The sequence below is a fragment of the Coturnix japonica genome, chromosome 13, assembly GCF_054131305.1.
Source record: "Coturnix japonica strain WE chromosome 13, WE-NBRP24, whole genome shotgun sequence".
Classification (NCBI taxonomy): Eukaryota; Metazoa; Chordata; class Aves; order Galliformes; family Phasianidae; genus Coturnix; species Coturnix japonica.
The window spans coordinates 16,250,936-16,269,635 of record NC_140675.1 but is presented as its reverse complement, the minus strand read 5'-3'; the positions used below and the strand labels follow the sequence as shown (position 1 = coordinate 16,269,635).

Below are 18,700 nucleotides of genomic sequence, written 5' to 3'. Positions count from 1 at the left end.
TGACTGCTTTCATCTCTCAGCTCCCCCTCTTCCTGCAGCAGCCAGGCATTACCAGCTCCTTTTGGACAGCCCCTGGTCTTGTAACACAGGAACTTCACTGGCTTTGCTTGCAAGGTGAGCACAGCAGAGCTGCTCTGGGGAGTTCCCAGTCTGACCTTGGAGTCACCTCCCATTGACCTGCAGCTGTTCAGAGGGACTGACAGCTCTTAGTGCAGATGAGCAGGGAACCTGCCTTAACTGCAGCTCAACTGAATAATCTGGTTTGTAAAATTGGCTCTCAATCTCTATACAAAAATCTGACCAATTAATGCTCACTTTTGCTAAATGAGGAGCTCCAGGGCATTATATACTTTCACACTTTATTTTTGAGGATGTCCAGGTTTAAGCAAAAGGTCTTAATGATAAATGACAACATTAATATTGCAGTGGATTTACACAGACCATTACATTTTTAACAATGATTGATACAGAGTATTTGTCATGCAAATCACTTGTGTACACCAAGTAATGCTTATATCAATACATATCTGTACAGCATTTACATTTTATATTTAAACTCTAACTAGAAACATTTTCCAAGAAAATATAGAAAAGAAACTGGTAAGCCACAAGTCTTCATTTGTAGCATTTGGTCTACAACAGACCGAGCTTTTCCAGCAAGCATATCTACATAGATATGTAATAAACTTTAAAAAATATGTATTGTTTTTATATATGAAGCATTATAAATGCTGCTTGGTTTACAAAGGTTGTTTTGTACCGGTTTAAAACTGTTCAAGATGTTAAGCAACGTAGAGCTTATTTTGTCAGAATATTGTAAGATTTAAGTCAGTCCAGCTGAGCTTAAGTATTATATACAGTTCTCTCCCCAGACTGCACTGGCACCGTGGCTGAAGTTAGCGGCCAGGTCTGGATATTCAGAGGAGCCATACGCGTGGCAGAAGCAGTAATGGCTCCTGCTGGCCCCTGTACTTTCAGAAGGCAACGGTAAAAGCAAAGAGCTGAACAATTACACAGCTTTCAGTGCAGCAGGAGGGAGAAGGCTGTCATTCCCAGGGGACTTTTCCTCAGCACAGCCAAACCAAACAGTATTGCTTTAGGCCGCAGAGCAGCTTGTCATGATAGCTACACCTGGACTTGAAGCCCAATCAGGAAGGGAACGGGCGAGACATTTTTTCTTCACCCTCAAAATAGTACCTGAACTTGGCCAAAATTTTCACAAGCCACTTTTTTTTACTGGCCTCGTGACCAGTGGAAATTCTGGGCCAGTTTCACTCCATGTTAATACTGTTACAAAAGAACAACCACCATTTGAAATCAAATATCATTACAAACAAGACGTTCCATCAGCTTTGGTAAATGAAATAGCTGTATTGAGCACCGCAAGTAGCTGTTTCAGATGTCACATTTTAATGCTACAAAATAATGTTTTTCTTGCTATAGTATCTTCAGATTCTTGTTACTGTGAATAATCACTTCTGCAGGATGTAAGAACTTCCAACCAAGTACAGCAAATGAACTCTCAAGGCTTTTCCTTCATGCTTATCAGCAGACTTCCTCATCAGGTTAAATAAATACATTTTCTTGCAGAAGATAGCTAAGAATACCAGAATCGATTAAGAAAAAAAGTGCTTCATGGCTTACTAACGTTTTGGTAATCTCACTTTTCTCCAGGAATAGACTTTGCTGTGTTTCACCTTTGCACTCACCGGCTCCTGTTTGGGCTCATCACTGTTTGCATGATGAATCTCATCCAAAGCTGGAACTGGGGGGTGCATGGCTTCAAAGGAGAACTTGAAGTTGCACAGCAGAAAAGTCATTACATCAGCAGCTGCATCATCATGCTGCTTCACAGACATAGAACGTACAGCTTCATTTCCATAGAGTTTAAATGGCTTCCATTACACAAAGATATCCCACAGTGATACTTACTAATAATAAGTACTGGGATTCTACCTCCTTTGGCTGAGTTTTGCTTCAGATCTGAGCATTCATCCAAGCAGCCTGCAATTCCCACACACTGGGGAAAGTCTGCAGTGTAGGACAGATGATTGCAGTCTGTCTCAGCCTTGTTCTGAAGCATGCAATAAAGCAAAACAGGCTGAAACCCTACACAAAGCAATGCAAAATCTGTAAGACAGCAACCACAACTCTGACTTCTTTAAAGGTAAAATGAGATTTGCAAAAGATAACTTAGCATCTTCTTGCCAGTGCAGCAGAATTCCCTGTCACATATCCAAGAAGCAAAACTGCTTTGGCATCACGCTGGGTCACCCAGGCATCCATTGGCACAGCAGGAATGGCTCAGGGTCAACGAGACAGAAAAAAATGTACTGCTAGAAGAGCAGTAAAAACTTTGTGTCCTCACTGTGCAACGAAGAATGTTCTGTGCGCTGCCAACAGGAAAGTGCTGTGACAATCTTCCATAAGTTAACAAGAAACCGTGCAGGGGCTCATGGCAGGAGGTAACTGACAGTGAGGTTACGTTCTTCAGGTACAAATAAGGATATCGACTCGTTTTCAACTTCAGCTACTGAAGTAGAAGGAAAAATCTGTCTTTTAAGAATGCAATGAAAATACCCACATTTTCTGTATGTTCCAAGTTTGTTATCAAGCAAAGGAATGGATCAGTGCTGCCTGCTCACCTCCCTAGGGCTGGACCTTGCAGAAAGATTACGTTTCCCTGGTTTTTCTCCCTTAAAAACATGAAGTGCACGTGAAATTATTATTTCAGGGTGTTTTCACATGCAAAGCCTGAACCCTTGCAACTCACGCAAGTTCTGTCATCTTATTCCTTTAATCCTAATAGTGTTAAACTACAATATATATAAAACATAGGAAGGATGCGACTATATAAAAAGCAGATTAAGTCAGTCATTAACTCTCACTGCTTATTGTGTGAGCAGACTGTAAAGAGTTTTTGCCTTCTAGCAAATGCCAGACCACTCTGCGCAGTGTCATGGCTGCAGACAGGCCTGTGCTGCTGGGACCTGTCTGTGTTTCAGTGCATTCACTCCAACCCTTTGGCACTTGTGACTGCTGTAGCTGCCTGACACCGAGCTGCACTTCCAAAGAAGAAAAGCTGTTAATACAGAAGGTGGAGCACACGCTCTAAATGAAGGCTTCATTTACTGCAAGACACATAAGACTTGAAAACTGACACTGCAAGTCTCCTGCCTATGGAAATATGCACGGCTGCCCTCTAGTCCAGTTTTTAGTGTTGCATTTAACTGAGAGAAAAGCACTTAAAACACTTTTCCATTTATGGGCAATGAGCTCAAGAAACAGGTATAGGATATTTTACTGTTCTTTCCTTCCCAGTCCAAGCCAACTGTAGTTACAACTAACACAAGTGGAAACAAAGCTTCCGTGTCTTCAATTGCATTAAGTTCCAAGAAAATTATCCTCTGGGATTTGAAGCTTACTTCAAATTACACACTAATAACTTCTCCAAAAGGTCTTGCTGAGATTTTATGTCATAGTAAAGTGTGTGTGTGTATATGTATATATATATATATGCATTTATATATATATAATTTTACAGTTACTTTCTTTAGTTTGCTCAAGGTTTACATTATCGCTCCATCGTAGCCCATGTAGAAGTCGATGCAGATACACACGCTACTGATCAAGTCCTATTTCTTGTTTGCAATTCTTCGTTTCCTTGTTGCCAGCATATCATAAAAGGGATCCCTGCTGATACTTGCTCTAGAAGAAACAACGTGAGTTGTCAGTTTGGTTAACTGTTCTCTGCCTTTGAAAACTCAAACTATTTTGTTCTCACTTCCCTTTGGATGAGTCCACACTTCTAATAAGTTAAAGATTGCTGACCTACAGTCACAGAATAGCTCACGTTGGAAGGGACCCACAAGGATCACTGACTGAGTCCAACTCTCTGTTCTACCCGGGACCACCTGAAATCCAAACCCTGTGTCTGGGAGTGGTGCCCAAGCACAGTGTGAGCTCTGACAGCACGGAGCTGTGAGCAGCAGCCTGGTCAGCCCGGTCCATGCCCACCACCCTCTGGTGCAGCACCTTCCCCTGACCCTCATCCAGCCCCCCCCGACAGCTCCATGTCAATCACTGGGCCCTGTCACTGTGCCTGCACAGCAGAGCTCAGCGCTGCACTCTGCTCCCAGTGAAAAGAACTCTTCTGATCATCAGAAATACTGGTTTATAAGATGTTTAGCTATGATTTGTTAAGAGCTCACACTTCCATCTCAAACATAACTTGAACAAAATTCATTCCTCTAAGTTTGGGTCTACTACATAAACCTTACAAAGGAATTCACATAGTGAATGATGAACAAGCTCAAGATAGCGGTCACCAAACAAAATAAGAACGGACTAAAATTGGGATTAAGGATGGTTCTCCAAAGGCTTCGCATTTGCTTCTAATAATAAGTTAAAAAACAAACATTTTCCTCATTTGAGTCAGGACCTGCTATGGACCTCAGGACCACACAGCCCGACCATCCGCCCCAGAGACCTTGTCCTTAATCCCAGAGGATGCTGCCGAATCAGAACTCTTCAAACAAGTTACAATGCAAGTTCTCTTCAGACCTGATTCAGAAAAGGAGCCTACATTTCATTTCTGACAGATATTTTATACTCAAAACTCACTTGATAGACTTAATCCACTCTTCTTTTTCTTCTGGGGTGGGAGCAGATATTCTGTACACTACGTGGTTGCCTTCCACCACTCTGCCATCAGCTTCAGTTTTACAGGCTTTAATCACTTGGCCTTTGTGACTGGGGTTGTAGAGCTCAAAGCAGTTCTGGAAGGTAGGAAAAACAGGTTAAACACAAAGCAAAACAGCTGAGAAACAAAATCATCTGCCACAATCCCAGTTCCAAATGATTTACTAATTCATTACAAAACGATAACAAGGAAATCTTACTGGTTTTCTTGGGTCTTCAACTTCTCTAATGCTTAGGTTTTCTAATGGAATAATCCCTCTAGGTTCTTTGTCCTAAAAAAGGGAAAGTACAGCGTTGTTATTCCTTTCCATACCCAGATGACAAAGGAAGCTCACAGCAGCACATACTCACAGTTGTGTATTCAAAGTAATACAGGCAGTTATCAGTCAAAATAAACCACCTTCGTTTCCACGTTTTTACTCTTCCCCCTATAACCAAAAGATATTGATAAGTTCAACACGTCGCTGTCAAGGCTTCAGCAAGGGATAAGAAAGTCATTTTGTTTTGTTTTCTTTGTTTTTCCAGTATGTATCTTAATCACTTAATTGCAAATGGATCAGGCACAGATGAGCTGAGGTTAGAAACGTATTTCTGTAACTATTGTACAAAGATCCAACTCCTGAGTCAGCACTAACTGTGGTGCTGCTGAGCAGCCACAAAAGCGTTATGGCATCGGGCTGTCAACTGCCTCAGGTTTCACCCAGACCCAGCGGTGCCAGCTGCCTCCAAAGACAACACTGCTGTACAGCCCTCAGCAGCACAGAGCAGTGCTGCTATGGGAAAGGAGCAAAGCCAGTAACTGCTCCGACCACAGGGCCCTGCCCACAGCCTGTCACTGCACAAGGGTGGGGGTCTATCAGTAAAATTAAGGACATTTTATCACCTTCCTTGCACTCCACTTGTGACCTTACACGTGATTAAGAACCTCTCTCTAGTTCTGCATTCAGCATCAAGTGCAGCAGGTGCTTATGAACACTCCTGCCTGCGAGCAGAACAAATCTGATGAGTCAGCAACAAGGAAATCCTACACCAACGTGCTACTAGGACTCACTGTCAATAATTTATTGTCCTCTTAATGGGGAGAGCCATTGAGAGCCACTGAGCACAGCTGACAGGAGGCACAGCTCCTGCTCCAGTAATGCTGTTATTTCCCTGCATTGGCAGCAGCTGCTGCACTGCTCGCTCTCAGCTGCTGATGTCAGGCTGCACAGATCGGCTCCATTCAGAAACACGTCACTGTCTCAGTCCTTTCATCCCCTGTTCTGCACTTTGTCACCTAAGGACACCTCCACTGCTCCATACGGGACATTGTCAAGAATCGTTTCCAGGAAACATCACAGTAAATGAAGCATCCCCACGTTGCAGACAGGCAGAGTTCCATCACAGTTCTGACTTCAGGGTTCTGGCACCACCTGTGCATCATCCATTCACCATCAGTCACTCATTGTTCCAGCTGCCTCAAAAATAACGGGTTTCCTATTGAACACCCTCACATAGAATAGTTCTGTGAACACACACAGGGTTCCCAATTGTTTAAAGCCATAAACAAATTTAAGAAACAATTTTTTATCCATCTGCTCTTCCTCAGACGGTGGGAATTCTGTTGCTATGTTCTGCATTTCTGTACTGAAGGTAAAATAACAATTCTAGGGATCCTGTTTTAAATCCATACACAGTATTTGCAGTGCAGTCCAGTCCTGCTGCACGTCGTACCTTCCAGTTGGTTTTATGCCCTGCAGGGTAACTCAGTGCCAACAAACACAGCAACGTTCAGAGTGCTCAGAATTGATGCTTCCAGTGCACACACATCTCAAGAAACAATTAATCCGCAAGCAGGTGGTGAAATAAGAGAAGCAAAATAGTGCAAGATGCAAAAGCTGTGACAGAATGGATGGTTGAGTGAACTGGGACAGTGAGGGAGGAACTGGTGGCATTTAGTACAACCGCTGTGACAGGTCCTTAAACAAGGCGCTGTAGGAACATTCCAACTGCAGAAATTCCCACCGCTGAGAGCTGCTCCGAGTAGCACCAGGTGCTGGTGTAGGAACAGGAAGCAACAAACCGCTCCCTGATTCGTTTCTGGATCCATGAAGCAGCAGCAGCCAAGTCCAGCTGCCAGGGCAGCCTTTTAACACCACGTTCTTCATACAGTCCAAGGGTCGCTGCAGCATTAACTGCTGCTCCCATCCCCCTCAGCTGCCCAGGTCCTGCAGCCCATGTCAGTGCCGTACCAACAGCGCAGGTGCCCCTTCCACCAAGCAATGAGTTTTACCCTTTCAGAACAAAAGGCACAGCAGCAACACTTTTTTCTTCCAAAATAAGCAACCATCCTCAAATGTGAGCCTATATCCCCACCCCAGCACTTAGCTGCAGCTGTCCGGCAGCACGGAAATACTAATAACCTTGCAAGGCAATCTAATCTGCACTCATCATGTTTGCAGGCATCCCCATATGACATGCATTTAATATGCCCTTACCATGGGCTATAACCAGGAAGCTGATTGATAAAGCTGTGCTGACCATAACACAGCACACAGGATTAATGGTAAGAACTACTGATAACAAAAACGTTACTTTTCTTGGCCAAGATTGCTGCAGGCTCATAGAAACAACTGGGCTCAGCACTGCACTCCCTGCCTTGTTCCTGCTTCCAGCCTTTGAAGACTAAAGCCAAAAAGGCCTCATTTATCAGAAGAGAACCAAGAAAATCCACGTATGAATCCATAAACTGACAGAAATGGACAGATACAGAGAATGTACTTCTCAAAGATCCAGCTGATAAATTAAAATGCAAAGACATCTTAAATAACAAAATAAAGCAGCATGTCATCTCATGGGCAGAAGTCTAAGGGAACTGCAGGTAAAGGCCACAACAAGGCCCAGTGCAGACAATGAGGGATGCAGATCTTCTTTACTTACATAACTCAACACAGGAATTCTTTGTCCAGCTCTGGGTGACAATACAAACAGCACAGCATGTCACAAAAACCTCAGAGTCTCATCATCTCCGTGGCCCTCCACTGTGCTCTCTCCAGTACTTCATAATGTAGGCTTATTAAGATTAAAAACAATCAACAGAAAAGCACAGGTTGAGTCTAGCTCGCTAAGCCCAACAGCCCAGTTTGGTGCTTGGATTGCACTGAGCCACAGCTGAACAGTTCAGAGCAGGAAGCTTCACAACAGCAAGCATTCATGAAACACATGAAGCACAGTGCCAGGCTACAGAGCTAGAAAGTCCTTAGGAGAGGCAAACTGTGCAACATGCATAAACTTACGAGTAGTACAGATAGAAATAAGCAGTTTTCATTATATAGATACAGACAGGGGTTCATTCCCAACATCCAGAAAATGCTTTTTTTTTTCTACTTTGTCTTAAAAGCTTTTTAGCTGAGAGAGCTACTGCCTCATACCGTACCATGGAGAAAACCTGCCAAGTCATCTTTAAAACCGTAGCAGCTCAGACACTGCATGCCAAGATGAGCAAGGAATCCGCTTTGCTTTTCTTTGTAGTTAGACAAAGAGGAACCCTACAGCACCCGTAGCATCAGGTCAAAACCAGACACTGCAGAGCACACAGATAATCTACAAATAGTTTCTTGTGCATCCTTCCAGCAGTTGTGCAAACACTGGTTTCCAAACACGAGCAGAGAGGCCCCCAGCTCCTTTGCACGACTCTATGAGCACACAGCCCACCTCTCACCCCAAGCCTGGATCCCTCTTCACACTAAGAGAATGGGGACTGAAGTGTGAAGTGCCCTCTTTAATAAGCAGTTCAAATGGCCAAAAACTGGGGTGTGTCATCACTGGCTTTGTATAAAAGAGATTTATCACATCAGGCAAAAACAGCAAATGAACAATATCACATTTCACTCTGCTTTATAGGGGAGAAAAGTCCCTGAGCACAAGTAAAACTGATGGGATTCGTTTGCTTAATGGAGGCTGTAACAGTGCAGTGCCAGGGGCTGCGTATCAATGAAGGGTCCAGTGCCCCTAAATTCACACTAATTTAAGAATATGTTTTTCTTACTCAATAGGATGCTTACGAAAGAAAATACACATAAGAAGAACAGCTGTGTGTGTAGTTCCAATGCAATCAAGGTTTCCCAAAATTCTAACATAAAATTAATAACAAAGATCCAAAGTGATTTTGTTAGAGCACAAAACGTTTTTCTCTCTCAGTCAGAATTGTTCTTCTAGTTGCATCCTTCAGTGAATGCAGAAAAATCATCATCTCTGTTTTCCTGCTTTACGTTCAAACACCTCCTTGTGCAGAGGATGCCTGCACATGAGCCAGACACTCATGCCAGCCTTTGTGGACAGAACAGCACTGATGATACGGTTAGTGACACCGAGTGAAAAAGCAAAGTGATACAATAAATTTAAGAAAAAAAGTAAAAAAAAAATAAAATAAAACAACAAAAAAAAAACAGAGGAGGGAAGAGGAAGAAAATAAAAGAATGAGCAACTGAACAAGAGGGGGCTGGAAAGCAATCAGATACGTACCTCCTAATGCGAATAAGCAGAGACAGCCAGTCACAGAACAGAAAGGTGATAGGTCATAGGCCATAAGGAAAACAAGAAGGCACATTTAAACCACTCATTAAAAAATCATACCAAAACCAAACCAAGAGAAACTCACAAATAATATGGAAAAATAAAGACACACAAAAATAACTCTTTGACGAGAAATCCTGGTTTTGCACGCAGAAAACTGAGTCAAAATTTCACTAGTTTTCTGCAGTGACTCCGTGGAGGTTTAGCTGTTATCCATCCATCACGGCACGTGGCAAACACCAGATGGAGTTTCCTTTCTGCTGCTGAGTTTTCAGTTCTCAGATACCAGAAAAAAACTCCTAAGTCTGAAACAAGATGGCTGGTATGTAGAAGTGCAATAAGGAGTAACAACCTTCCCTTGTAAAGGAGTTACTTATTTTGGCTTAAGCATTTTAAATGTAAATTACAGCACGAACCCCGTTACGTTTATAAGGAAGCAGCAGACACAGAAGGAGCAGACACGCTAACAGCCCACAGACAGCAGCGAGATTGCTCTTGTAACTAACCTAATTTCAGCAGCCAGCCTTCTCTGTCTGGATTAAAGAACGTGTGCGTCAGATCATTCCCATCATCCTCTGGAATTTTAAATGGCTCGTTCTTAATACTTTCATATAAATTCTAGAAGAATAAAAAAACAGGAAGAAGACCTCATTAGTAACATGTAACAGAAAACACAACCAGAACATCCTACTGCTGCTCAGTTTATTTGTACAGAAAGCAAACGTTGCCAAATAACTCGGGACCATCCATTCCCAATTGCTGTTTACCACACTGAATAAGTTTGTTTTTCAATTACTTTCTCTGTAAACTCTCCCTCCCTTCCCCTAGATTTTATAAGTACTCCCCATCGAACACACTGTTATCACAGAATTCCACACTGCAGAAGTTTCAGCTTCTCAAATTGTTCCAATTTTCTGTAATTGTTGCCAAACTAATCTGGGCTCTTAGAAAATACTTCATACCATCACACTGCGTTAGTGAAGTAAACATCTCTGCTGTTAGCTCAGGGCAGAGGAGGAAGCTCCACACGATACATGGAAAGAATAGAAAGGCAGTAACAAAACAATGATGTTTTCATCAATTAATTTTCCTCCTTTCTCTGACTTACGTAGGAATAATACTTTTCCCATAAGAACATTGGCGCAGCACAGTGTGAGAGACATACAGAGGATTTCCTCCAGAATCTCTTCTCAACATAAGACCAACCAAGGTTAGAGACAACTAACCACGAGTATCAGTCAACACTTCTTTCAGTTTCTCAAATGGTTACACGTGGCAGAAAAAGTTCTCGTTACTTCCCTTGAGAAATCAGTCTGAGAACTGTTGTGTATGTTTCTCATTTTCCTATTAAAAAACAAAAAGCAACCCCTGATCTGCACCATTTTCACTTACCCGTAGCAACTCTTCTGGAAGGTCTCCACCTTCATTAATGCCACGGTTCATAGAAATAAACCTCTCTACTGTTGGTTTATCTCTTACGTTGTGGTTGTGTAGGCTGGTATTTAACATGATGATCGCAAACGACAGCACGTAGCACGTATCTGAAATCAGATTTGAAAAATGATTTTTTTTTCGATATACGCATTTTCTAAGTTTACAAACTTGAGTAGATGCTGTAACAGACTTGGTCTGTCAGACACCAATTCAAAGTGTCTCCCAAGTTTTATCAGACACCCAGAGGAAGAACAGTCTCTTCAAAATAACACTTGAACTGCATGTAAATAAAACTGAAAATAACATTTTATATACAGCAATAATAGCAGAGTGGCACAATCCTGGGCTGCAGCAAACAAGAACAAGCCCAAATGCAGCAGCTGTGGACACATAAACAAAGCAAAAAAAACCTACTTACCTTTGGAAGAACTCCAAATCTCCAGCAAGATACTCTCACTTCCACTGTAAACCCTTACATTAGGTCTGGGCAGAAGTGGGTCCTGCCTCCACCCCTTGTGCTCCCTCAGATGCGCTGCATGTACCTGAGCTGCCCTGGGCTGGCCCTGCCTTCCTACCAGGTGTCAGTCACTGGTCAGGCCGTGATTTAACTTTTCAGCTACACGCAGCCAAAACAGTCTGGGGACATTTCTAAAGTGTGTCTTATACTCAAATTAGTTTACATAGTAACGGTAGGGTTTAGTAAGTGGAAATGAATACTTGACCATCAGCTTGTGTTTTCCAGATGTGAAATATAGAATCAGATAGCAGCATTTTCTCAGTTCTCAGGAACTGATTATTCCACGTATTATTTTACTTTGAACTTTCAAATTAGCCACTGTTTCCTTGCACCACATGTGGAAGAACATTAACATTTTAACATCATATATAACTAACCTGTAGACTGAAAGACACCTGGGTTACAAAGGCAATAGCGTGAAGCAAAAGCTTCCATCATACGGTCAATTTTCTGAGCCTCTCCTGGGAGTCTGAAGCTCCACAGAAACTGCCTACAGAAAAGAAGAATCACTGTTAGACTCATGCCAATATTTATATATTAAGCAACTATTGCTAATAATCAGAAACAAAACCCAGCAATGTGGATATAGTGTCCTAGAAATATGTTCTCAATTTCTCACCAAACAAGTCAGGAGCTATCGTAAAGCAACATGCACAGATGGTAACCCAGTAATTCAGCCAGCAGCACTGCATGCTATCAGGCAAGGTAATATGGCAGTTCATGTTCTGAGACTCTCTTTTTTCAGGGCTAGGAAACAATTTTCTGTATGCATCCCATTTTTCCATGAGAATACTAGAGAGGGAACAAAAACAGGTCAATCCTCCCTGGGATCCCTGTCTACTAAAAGCAATAAGCACTCAGTTAGACTTTACTTGCAATGCAGAAAGAAACAGGAGATAAAATATTTCTGGTAGGGGAGAAAAGGAAGGAGTACAGCAACACTTGTTACCTTTAAGTGAATTCATCAAACATTAAAAAATGAAAACAACTACAAGAGAAGCAGCAGTGCATGGAGAGAAGTGCTGCCTGTCCAGTGCAAGTTCACCCTGCAAAGATCAGACCCAGATCTCAAGAAGACTCACAGCATCATCTCAGGAATTTTGTGACATATGCAGGAGATCAGCACAAACTGAAATAGTTTTTACTTTCCTAACTTACAGTTTCTCTATATAGGTACATTGGAATGCATACAGGACAGAAGTCTTCACAAATTCACTTTCAGCAAATGGTGAAGCTGAAAACTCCAATTAATTGAGTCATTTATCTTTTCCTTTTTAGCAAAACAATCATCTAAACTAAAACAGGATCTAGACCAGCAAAGTTACATGCTCTGCCATGCAAAAAACCTCTATGTTCCCTGTACAGTGGGTGCCAATATAAAAACCACTTGTTCCTGTTCTCATAGGCTTCCATTTTAGGACTTCATATCATACGTCACAGGCCATCCTTAGCTTGTTTAGCTCTGTATGCTGTCTTTTACTCACCTCGTACAAGGTTCCAACCCAGATCACGAATTTTGTAAGCTACCAAAATACAAACATTTAATAGTAGCAGCTGCTAAGGTAGAATAAAATCAAGCCTAAAGTTAAACCAAGTCAAAGAGAGAGGGATATGAAGCCTTCCAGACAATCTGCATCAGCCAGAGCCTCAGTTTACGCCTCAGGCAGCTCAGGCCAACATCGCCACATCACTCAACCACAGCAAAGCTGTTCTGACTGCACATCACAAGGTGCTGCACCAGAAACAAAGAGCATATGAACATTTCTATTTCTCTGTTGTCAGGGGTGGTCACTTGAAGCAACGAGACTGGCAGAAGTGTCTATTTCACCTTAATTTCCTGGATTAATAGTGGATTTCCACAAGCAACACTGTATGCTTCACAAAGTAACTCCATGCCACCGCCTCAGAGAAATTGAGTTCACACACCAAAGGAAAAAAATATACTATTTTATTATTATTATTTTCTTTACATGACAGTTGGGTAAATATGGATGAAGTAGGAAGAAACTGCTTGTACCAAAGCCCACCTCTGTGCTATTGCACACAAACACTAATTCTGGCCTGCAGGGCTCTCCCATCCACCCATGGGAATAAGTGGGAGAAAAGGAGAAAGAAGAAGGCAGCAAAGAAAATGACCTGTTTGTCTGGGGCTTTGTTTTTAACTCATCTCTGTGCAGAGATATAAAACTGGTCTCCAAATACTCGCATTTGGCAGAGACACCAAAAATCACAGCTACAAACAACTGCAAGTGCTGAAACAGAACCGCCTCTGCTAACCTGCCTAGTGAGCTACAGAGTCACGCTGAGTGTGACATCAGCTTTCCGACAAGTAAATCAACACAGCGACTGCTACCAACACGCAATTCAATACAGGAAGAGAAACAGAATTTACTCACCGTAAGGCTTGTACGAGATTGAGATCAGCAAACTCATGGAGTTCAACAAAAGCCTGAAGAACTTTAATATTAAATTCATCTCTGTGAAAGAAAAGAATGGAAATAAACAATTACAATGTTGAACTTCAAAGCCTTAGTTACTTCTCATAGAATAAGCAAACAAACAGATGATTAGACCAGGAATTGTTACCATGTTCAATTTTAATTGGTAGCGTTTTGCCCATTTCTGCTGGCATTAAAAAGCTGAACTATCAAGAGCCAATACACCTGAATAGATTTTATCACTGCTCTTTTAAATGCCCTGCAAGTGGCCTGTCTTTCTTTGCTTGACATTTGTCCTTATTGCACCTGCCTTCACAGGGGAAAATATTCAAAAGATCTATTTAGTACAATAATTGTGATCTATTTAGTACAGCAATTGTGTCATGAACACTTTAAAACAACAGCTAATGTAGGGTCCATTTCTTTAGCCATACAAATAAGCTATATACCTCAAGTGCTTGTAAGAACAGCTCCATTGAAGAAGTACTTAATACGTACCACCTTCTTATTCCAGTCTCAAAAATCGTTCCAATGGAAGTTTAGTAACAGCTTCTGACTTGGCCTGTTCCAGCTATCTTTGACATCATTATGCAAAGCATGAGCCCAAGTATGCTTTAATACAAGGTTATTTGAATGCAAAAGTTATACTTAAAGGCTGATGAACACAGAATGATTTGAATGCAGATAGAATTTAGTCTACACCACCACTACATTCATATGCCAGAAGCAGAAAGGTTTGTAATCCTCAGGGTGTGCTTTAAATACATAATCAAGGCAGAATGTTGCATATCAGCCTCCACCCAAAAATAGAAAGGTGTGCATTCACCAGGAATTATCTGTTGCGTTACTGACTCAATGCTTGTAGCTCATCTGTAACTCACAAGCAAATACTTGAAAGCAAACCATTCATTAAATTGTTTCCAACATTAAGTTGTTTCACAGAATCACAGAGAAGCTCCATTAAGCAAAAAGAAGCAATTGTCATCAAATTCAGTAATATACAATTGAGCTGCAGAGCAGCGAACTCATATGAAGTACAACTGCACAGAGAACTCAATAGGGCTGCTTAGTTATTTTAAGCCAAAGATGCACCTTGCCTACACACACACAAAGCTTCAGCACAAGTATCAGCCTCATACTCTAATTTCCGCTCTTTTTGGGTTTAATGTAGACTACATTGATAGTCAGACTTGTGTTGGTGCAGCTTGTTGATGTCAGGAGGAAGCAGTGCACAAACTACACTGCTGATGCTGTAAAGAGATTACAGATGTCTCACAGGGGATCTGCCAGAACACATCACTGCAGGAGCAGATCCCCAGTGAGTCAGCTTTCAAACCTCCCCAACTGGCATTAGAACCAGAACATGTCCAAGCGTGCAGGTACATGTACTCCAACCTACCTGCTCCTTCTATCTCTTGCTGCTTCCTTTCCCAAAACCCATTCCTGGGTTGCACCTCAATGGAAGCAATTTGCATTTTATTGCATTTTGCACATTTATTGTGCTAGAATTGATGCAGCTGCTCTGAGAGATGCCGCCTTACTAAGGGGAAGTCTGTGCGATGACACTAAAACCTGCTTACAAGCACTGTCCCAGGAATGATCAATTCTAATAAGTTAATTTCTTTCCTACCAATTATTATCAGTTGTAAACCACACCTTGTCTAAGGACAGTGTCAAGAATTACTGAAACTGTGGTAATACTGCTCTAATAATGCTCTCCGCCATTCCAAAAGCTTATGGTATCAAATTCTGCTCTAATACCAAACTTAAGGATGTTTTCTCAAAATGGTAAGTTACAATGAATTAAATATTATTCAACAATGGATCCATTTAAAAAGCACAACAACTGATCAGAGAAAATCCCCACCTAATAGGTTGGTATTAGCTCCCTCTGTAGCTTTCCTACATCTTTGAGAAGCTTTTCACGCAGCCTCTGATGTGGAAGGTAACCGCTACGGCTGCCAAGCAAGATTTGTGATCAAGATGAAGTTTCAATATTATGAGTTTACCTTTCACCGAGGTAATCGCCAATTACCGTTTTATTTAATCCTTCTCCTTTGTAAAGGAACTGTGCAATGTCTTCTGCAGTGTTTTGCAAGAGGTCATTTTCTATCAGAAACTGTATTCCCTGAGAAAAGCAATTTCAGAGGAAAAGGAATATTAAGTTTTCTTCCACAGTATTTATGTAAATACTGCTCTTAACATTTGGCATCAATCAAGTGTCACAGACCTACACACAGCATGCAAGAGTTACACCGGTCTACAGTTGGTTTTATTGATCTATTTTACATGACATAATAAACAAATGAACTTTTTTGCCAGTCAGATGAGCAGCAGTTTGTACTGGTTGGCAGATATAAATGGGAACATATTTTTAAGGCTAGAAAGGCCAGGCGGCGGTTTGAATTCCTTAATTACAGAAACATCAAATATTGTCTCAACAGGTTCATGTAAGCTGACCTGCCCAGCACATTGCGTGAGTGTCTGAAGCTGATCTGTGAAATCATATAACAAAAAGGTCTGCAGGAATAACTTAATCACCACCGTGACAAAAAATAAGGCATTCGCAAACTGCACCCCAGTACATCAAGCCACTACTTGCAGGAGAAGTTATGGCTGAAGATACTGAAACCAGTTTAAAGGATTTATGCTGACACTGAGAATTGTCTGATTACAAATGGTGCCTGAATTAACGTGCTCACTAAGGGCTGTCTGTGAAACCACTCCAGCCTTTCTTATGGAGCTTCTACCACAGCCAGGAGGAGCCTCACCCCAACCTCAGTGCACACCTGACCAAGGCCCTGGATTCCTACATTCCTGCGCTTCTCTCCATTACTGCCCTCAGAACCTGCCCACTCTGGTCTGCCCAGAGAGCTCTGTGCAAAGCAGGAAATAAAAGAGTCTATGGGTTATCTGAAGTTTACATGGAGGCTGGAAATGATGTCATTCCATCACTCCATGGATCATGAACAGCCACTTGTTGTTTTGTTTGTTGTCAGGTAAATTATTATCTAATAATTTATTATAAAAAACCCAAAGTCTTGACTGCAGCTCTCTCCTAACAATTCCATCATCTGAAACTTAGTTCGACCACATGCCGGCAGTCTGACAACTCAGTACTTTCACGAGTCATTTCAGAACAGACGTGATTTCATTGCAAAGAAAAAGCCATTTTTCTCTTGAAGCAGTAACAGCCGAGATTTCCTCAGATCATCTCAAGCACATTTGATAACATTTGTGCAAAAAACTCACCTATGAAACATGCTGCTTTTTTTCTCCATACCAAAACAAAAAGTTTCTCAGATCTGCCAACCAACAAAGAACCCTCCAACCAACATCAGAAACTGCATCTGCGCTATTCATGTTTAATGCCCAGGAGAGCTTATACGAGTTGTACGGGTTACTGAAAAATGGAAATGACTGGAAATGTGGAAAACAAATCTCTGCACAGAAACAGGTATCCGAGATGCTAAAATCAGTGGGTTTGAGGGGCTTTTTTGTTTGTTGTTGATGTTCTTTTTTTTAATTCTTCAGATCTTTAAAGAAGCAGAAATCAGACAGGAAAGGAATGTCTGGGACAACAACTCTCATGTCTGGAATACACTGTAAAATAGGTCAGCCAAACACTCATCAACTCCTCCGCTATCTTTTGTCTCGATGTAACTCCTCTTTATGAAGGCTGATACAAGACAGAAGGCAGCCGCATGCGTTGGACCTCCACACACAAAGTCACCATCACACAACAATTCGTTATTCACTAACCAGTGCTGTGTGGTTTCTAGGTTTGTTTGGTTTTTAAAAGCCTGTGCAATAAAATCTCTCAATTCCAGTTTTTAGAGCAATTTACTGACAAATTCTGCACTTCCTTAAATCCTGTTTTTGTCACAGAGAATCCATTTCCAGGGCCCACCACAGACAGCAGTGACACCCACTGCTGGGAATGCAAAGCACAACTTCATGCCCCTACACAGGGATGTCTGAACTGTGTTTTGTTTTGCTGTTTGTTGGTTGGTTTTGTTTTTCCCAGGCTTGACCATTACAGCCCTTTAATGTAAAATAACTGCATTCAACACAGCTACTTTCAACAATAACTTTCAGGTCAGGGGACAATCACTCCACATTTGGGTGACCCATGAGAAAACATAAAACTCTTAAATAAAAATGGTTAAAGAAACCAGCTCGATGTGTTCCTGCTCATATGAAAACTCTACATCTACATTTCTGGATTTTTAAGGAAAATAAAGCTTTAAAGATACAGTGCACATGTTGTTACTTCTGTTGTTGCTTCTTTCCCATTCCTGGCTCCTGCCGGCCACAATTGGTTTACAGACATTTTTAAGGAATTACTACTCAAAGTCTGTTTACCACATTTATGTTACATTACAGCAGTAATGTGGCCACAGCATCTATTTACAGAAATAACTTTATCCCATGAAAACAGTAGCAAAAATAGTTAACACTGAAATGAAGGCAGCTTGCATCACTGTGGGATTTTGCCACAGACTTCTAGGAGGCAAAAGAGAGGAAAATAACAGTCAGAATATCAGGGATAATCTGCCCTCAACAGAGCTGAAGCTGTACAGACATCAGAACAGAAGCTGTAAGAAAACAAACTGTAATTGTCAGAGATCATTTCAGAAGCAGAAGCTTGGTTCCAGACAAGCAGTACAATGGTAATAACTCTACCTTTTTAGGGTCCATGTTGAATTTCTTCCTTCCCATGGCTATTTGCTTATTTCTCTGTGTAGTTTTGCTACATGTGGAGAAAGGAGAAAAAGAAAGAAGCACTTCTCAATTATTCTTATACAACAGAACAATTTCTGGATGAGCTTAATTTGCATTTTGAGTACTTCATCTTTTCTATCACAAAAAAATGGGACATTTACTTTGCATAATGGGGAAAAGTAGGTTACTATTTACTGGTACTTCAGTGATGGCAGCTCCAGTGAACTGCTCATTATTAGCTGGGCAGTTTCAAATGTTACATTCTGTTCGACCTATTCTCCACCTGAACAAATGACAAACCTGAATGGGATGAAGTCAAACTTCTGACTCT

At 41.5% G+C, this 18,700-nt stretch overlaps 2 protein-coding genes across 8 annotated transcripts in view; one reads left to right on the top strand and one right to left on the bottom strand.

Moving 5' to 3' along the window:
• RMI2 (RecQ mediated genome instability 2) overlaps positions 1-18,425 on the top strand; it is a 45,291-nt gene extending 26,866 nt beyond the window's left edge. For 2 of the 5 annotated variants that reach the window (XR_014933887.1, XR_014933893.1), the window contains one exon: positions 21-618. The gene's annotated coding sequence lies outside the window, so the exon portion shown is untranslated. Of the gene's footprint in view, positions 1-20; positions 619-4,438; positions 13,091-16,088 lie in introns of those variants that run through there. The other 3 variants (XR_014933890.1, XR_014933888.1, XR_014933889.1) reach the window with 3 other exon arrangements.
• The window catches only part of CYTH3 (cytohesin 3), a 42,644-nt gene continuing 24,286 nt past the window's right edge, over positions 343-18,700 (bottom strand). For 2 of the 3 annotated variants that reach the window (XM_015877044.3, XM_085514185.1), the window contains exons 4-13: positions 18,331-18,397; positions 15,654-15,772; positions 13,603-13,683; positions 11,584-11,696; positions 10,648-10,796; positions 9,762-9,873; positions 5,053-5,129; positions 4,902-4,973; positions 4,624-4,778; positions 343-3,708 (exon numbers count right to left, since the gene is read on the bottom strand). In XM_015877044.3, coding sequence (XP_015732530.2) covers positions 3,636-3,708; positions 4,624-4,778; positions 4,902-4,973; positions 5,053-5,129; positions 9,762-9,873; positions 10,648-10,796; positions 11,584-11,696; positions 13,603-13,683; positions 15,654-15,772; positions 18,331-18,397 — 1,018 coding nt within the window. In that variant the 3' untranslated portion in view covers positions 343-3,635. Of the gene's footprint in view, positions 3,709-4,623; positions 4,779-4,901; positions 4,974-5,052; positions 5,132-9,760; positions 9,874-10,647; positions 10,797-11,583; positions 11,697-13,602; positions 13,684-15,653; positions 15,773-18,330; positions 18,398-18,700 lie in introns of all 3 variants that reach the window. The other variant, XM_085514186.1, reaches the window with a different exon arrangement.